This window comes from Thermobia domestica, chromosome 16 (genome assembly GCF_964235325.1).
Source record: "Thermobia domestica chromosome 16, izTheDome1.hap1.1, whole genome shotgun sequence".
NCBI classification, from domain to species: Eukaryota; Metazoa; Arthropoda; class Insecta; order Zygentoma; family Lepismatidae; genus Thermobia; species Thermobia domestica.
This window is the reverse complement of record NC_137469.1, coordinates 66,096,849-66,102,196: the sequence shown is the minus strand read 5'-3', so window position 1 is coordinate 66,102,196 and position 5,348 is coordinate 66,096,849. Positions and strand designations below refer to the sequence as shown.

At 35.1% G+C, this 5,348-nt stretch overlaps 1 protein-coding gene across 1 annotated transcript; it reads right to left on the bottom strand.

Moving 5' to 3' along the window:
- Positions 1-399: 399 nt before the first annotated feature.
- On the bottom strand, positions 400-1,770 carry LOC145672488 (zinc finger MYM-type protein 1-like). The gene has a single exon (XM_081741650.1). The coding sequence runs from the start codon at positions 1,768-1,770 to the stop codon at positions 400-402; it is 1,371 nt and encodes a 456-aa protein (XP_081597776.1).
- Between the last annotated feature and the right edge of the window lie 3,578 nt (positions 1,771-5,348).

Below are 5,348 nucleotides of genomic sequence, written 5' to 3'. Positions count from 1 at the left end.
TCATCATCACTCCAATGAAATTTTCCATCACCTTCCTCAATATAGTCGTCAAGAATGGATTTCCTACTGATATCAGGCCATATTTGAATGAAGGAAACGAGTTCTTCTTTAAGTTTCCCTTTATCAAGAGATGGGATAACCTCACAAATTTTGTTCAGTGCGTTAGGAGGTAGGATATCACCGTTATTAAATCTTTTTGGATCGAACCAGGCAAGATCTAGATATAGCTTTTTATGTTGAGCAAATCGACTCTGCATGCTTTCCACAACGGTGTCCAAGATATAATTGTACACTGAAACACAGAACACATCTTCTGGCGTTGAACCCAAACTTTCATGGTCAGCAACTTCATCTGCAAACAGTTTAACTTTCCTTTGTCGCTTTTTTGGAAGTTCATCTTCAAGAGAATTTTAGATTTTCAAGAGAATTTTCCACCGCAGATCTCTCATCTAATTTCTCTGACATTTGTGAAACAAAAGTTTTGGCTGCATTCAGTGTTTCAACAAACTTGTCTCGCAAAACTTTTAGTCTTGATTGGAAAGATTCGACCAGCCTCCATGCTTGAGCGTAGTCAAGGTTCTTGGTTTGTAAATAATCGGACAATGGAGTAGTAATCTTGAAAATTTGCAAGAACAACATGGCAAGCAATATGGTTTGAAAACTTGTAAATTTTTGAAGAAGAGCTGCAGCATCATTTCTTACTTTCGAGTTGAATTCTGGCGCAGTAGAAATTTTAAATAATGCTATTATCAGCTCTGCGTAAACTAATTTGGCAGGCTGAGACTGATCACCTTCAGTCCAGTAATCAATCCTTCCAAATATCTTAACTATGGCGTCACTGCGGCTTCTCCACCTCGTTGACCCAATAGCTTCTAGTTTGTATGCAGGATTCTCTTCTATAAACTTTGCCAGTCTTTTTAAAGATTCTTTGAGAAACGTGTGCGCTTCTTGAATCAGGCCAAAAAATGATATTGTCACTGAGAGGCACTGGACAGTATCAGAAAGTACCAGATTCAATACGTGAGCATAGCACCAGGTGTGAATGTGATTTGGAATTGCATCAGACAACTTTGCAGTTAGTCCTTTATATGGGCCACTCATGTTAGATGCGCCATCAAATGCGTTTGCTACACAGTTCTCAAGAGGGATATCAAACTTTTTCAAAGTTCTTTTCAAACAAACAAATAAATCTTCTCCAGACGTTGATATAACACATTTCAAAACTAGAAGTCTTTCGAAAACTGTACTACCTTTAACATATCGCACAACAAATGCACACTGATCGTTACTGGATAGGTCTATTGTGGTGTCCATCAAAATAGAGTATTTGACAGCATGCTTAACATCTTCAGCGATTTTACTTTTTATCTCGTCACGGATAAGGTTAATTATTTTCATTATTGTATTGTTACTAAGAAAAGTTACCACGCTTCCTCTTCCAATTGCCTTCTTCTGCTTTGTTTCCTCTTCCCTTTGTCTTGCTTCATGATTGGTTTTACTTTTCTCTATGACGTTGTTTAGGTGCTTTTGCAAAAAAGCATCATACTTACCTAAAAGCAGAATTATGTCAAGAAAATTTCCGTGATTAATTGTTTCGTCTTGAAGAGCGTGGGCTGATTCTCTTGATCCTCGAAAGGCCAGACTTTGCTTTCCTATGAACTTAAGAACATCAACTATTACTTTCACAACATGTCTTCTTTCATTTACTTCCTGTTTCCTCCTTTCCAACTGGTTTGCAAACAATAAGTCATAAGTACTTTTCATATGCATTTTTGTCATGAATAATTTCACACATTCAATATGTATTTTTGAGGACTCATGATCCATTACTCTTTGATGGACATGTCTCCAATCATTGAAACCAGAGCAGAACACCGAATTCCCGTTACTAAATGCGATGCACAAAAAGCAAAACAACTTCTGACTTTCTTTCTTGTACGTTAGCCACTGTCTATTAAAAATTTGTCCGTCAGTTTGCTGGATATTAAACAAGGGTTTCTTGTCTGTAAAAGGCAAATCTTTCTCATTTGGTTGAACTGGGTGGAACGCAAAGTACGAGTGTAAATTATTTTGGTCAGGTTTTTTAAAATAGTCTATTGTATCTAAGGGAGAGGCATCAAAGTTTCCATTTGGAGGGTTTTGTTCACTCGAAAAGAAAGTCACTGGTTCTTACTTTGTAATTGGTCTAAATGGAATAGGTTTATGTAAGATTGAGAAAGACTCAGGAATAAGTTCTGAACTAGAAACACTAGACGTACTCTGAACGCCAGTTTCAAGTTTCACGCACTCCTCTTGAGAAAACTTTTGACTTAGTAACATCAGTGGAACTCTCAACATCAGAATAAAGTTCCACACACTCCTCTTGAGATATGTTTGATTTAGTAGTGGTTTCTTGACTGCCTGATTGTGATTGTCTCTCTAGATTCACAGATGTTGTGCAGAATTGCGTAATTTTAGAACATGTTTTAGCAGATTCTTGCATTAGTTTGTTTCTTTTCTCTTTTCTAAATTCATGACCACACTTCTTCCTTTTCTTTCTTTCCATTTTTTCTGTGTTTGCAAATGACAACCTGGAACAAGTAGAACTATATTATCTTTACAAAGAGAGAGAAAGCAAAGGAGAAAGGGAGGTCTTCTAAGTTTCTTACGTATGTTTATTAAGATGAAAGAAATTAGTTCACTCCACTAAATAATTCTTGGCATACCGTAACTTAAGTTTTATTATACGCATTTATATTTTTGATAAATTTTCTAATGAGAGAAAAAATCCATGAGGGGTGATCGCCCCCTTTACCTTCCATATGGACATTCATGTATATATAAATATAGATTTAGAATATAGATATAGCAAAAGGAAATAAATAAATTATTCCATGCAATCTTAGTCTGCTTATGACAATTATGCTCAATGTTGTAGCCCTAAAATTTTCCAGTGCATTCACTAAGTTTGCGAAGGTTAAGTGGACATTAAATATTTGACTGGAATCATTTAAATCTACAAAACATATAACTAATGCCCATAATTTGCACAAACGCATAAGTAACATGATACAAACAGAAGGTAGTTTTAAAGCCAAAGTAATATAAACACCACGCTATTACAGCTTCAAAGAGTTAAACGCCCAGAAAGCGTTTCACTTGGAAAAGGGTTTCATCAATAAATGAATGAACTGTATTTTACATAGGTATGATGGGAGATGAAATAAGAGGCTCTCCAAGATAACAGAAGCTCTGCTAAAATTGACTACACTAAAAATGCCTACATATTTCAACAAAATTACTTACAGTAAGATTATGGTAATTAAATTATAGGAATAAAATGATTATGTATATCAAGTAGGTTATTTTTAACATCTTTCATTGGCAGCATGATATTCCAGCGCACGTGAAATCTATCAAAGGGCGGAGAGAGTGTATGCTAAAGAGTAAAATTTGCCAGAATGTTTCTGCGAATACACCTACTAGCCAAAGCCCATTCAATACATGTTTGGACCGGAGCGCTAGCAGAAGGTGTACCCTTTACTATTCATCAAATGAATGTACTCCCTAGTAGCACAAATAACTTTATTTTACATTGAAAAAAGATTTTGAAAACTTTATAAACCTTTATGAAAAAAAAGCATTTTCAATTTTAATTTTTTTCAAAGCTGAAACACAACATGTTAAAATTTTGAGACGCACGGGATGTAAGTTTATAATTCAATTATACACCACGACACGAATTATGAGTTAAAATTAAGTTTAATACAGTTTTCAACATGGAAACTATCAACGTATAATACATGTTGATTTAACATTTAAGACTATATGCTGATTTTTGGTATGCTAGTTCAACGTTAAATTGTCAGTGGATAAACGTTGGTCAACGAAAAATAAATAAAATATCAATATGGGGTGGTAATGAGCAAGTTTTCCATATTGTTTGTTGCAAATGTAATACGAATAATTTAACCAAATACTGAACTCCATTTTCCTTAATTTTTCTCTTCCTAATCTTGTGACAAGCTGGAGGCTGGAACACAGAGCAGAAGTGACCACATCAATATCGGCCGTTATTTACTATTTTAGTTACAGGGCATGTAAGAAACAATTTTGTGTAATCAACACTACGATCTTGGCCATCTTGTCTAGAGTTGATGATATATTAATTAACTTAATGTTGGTTCAGCACGGTGCGCAAATCCTTATGAGAAACATGTCAGAAGACCGCCGGTGAGTTGCTCTGCCGCGGTGGGCCAATGATAGCAGTGACAGATTCCTCATTGGGATTACGACGTGGGAGCCACCCTCTGTACTACTGGTTGTCCCCTATAAATTTCTGTTTCCCCCCTGTTATTTCCAGTAAATACTCTCATTGGACTTCAATACAAGATGTTTAAACTGAGTCAGGATTTCTAAACCGGCTGCGCAAAGTGCCTTCAGCCTCCAAAGCATCCCCTTAAATGGACCTTTGAACGGCTCTTAAACTACAGCCATTATTATGTAATTTTCCTTTGCTTGATAATTCCATCTGTCGTGCATTTTAAAATCATATCTTCGTAATTCTCACGATGTCCGTACCATAAGAAATGATTTCTAACTTAACGAAAATTTAAAGAAACCTATTAAACTTATAAACTTACCTGTTTACTGAGAACGAAATGATACAGATGCGGTTTTCCTTTCGCCCTTTTTTAAAGCAATACGACACATGCCATGAACTCACAAACTTCAATAAGAATGAAGAAATGCGCTACCTAACTTCAACAGATTGCTTCTCTGTGTGCTAAGAGACTTGAAGTCATGAGTCAAATTATGTCGTGTCAGGTGCTGACCCTACAGTCGATGAATTCTAGGGATGAAGCCCAGGAAGGTGTGACTTGCTCTGTGAGTTACAAGAAATCAACAGTCCTCCTACAGATTTCTGCATGTGCCGCTGACAACTGACATATTGTTGTTGAACAAACTCCATTAAATGTGTAAATAAAAATTCTTTATATATAAAGAAAACTTTAATTGTTTAAATTGTGTTTAATCGATTGCGCTTAGGTTCTAATCTTTTTTTTTAATATTTTTTGTAATAAATAAGTAGCAGCAGAAAATGACTCCTATTTTATTTTACCAAATAGTAAAAAATGTTAAGTTCTTTACTGGCTATACTATAAATGTTCTATAGATATGTAACTTCATGCATATTTTTTTTTTTTTTTAAATGATTGTACTCTTTACCTGTTTTTTGCCAATAGAAACTATGAATATATAATACAAAATTTGTGTGAATAATAATAATAGGAATAAACATATTTATCTAGAATGTGATGTTTCGCAGGGCGCCTTATATAAAGGGCGCACTGTACACTTCGCAAATT

What these genes read in the sequence shown, in the direction of transcription:
- LOC145672488 (XM_081741650.1), bottom strand. Translation starts at nt 1,770, where the DNA reads ATGCATATGAAAAGTACTTATGACTTATTGTTTGCAAACCAGTTGGAA.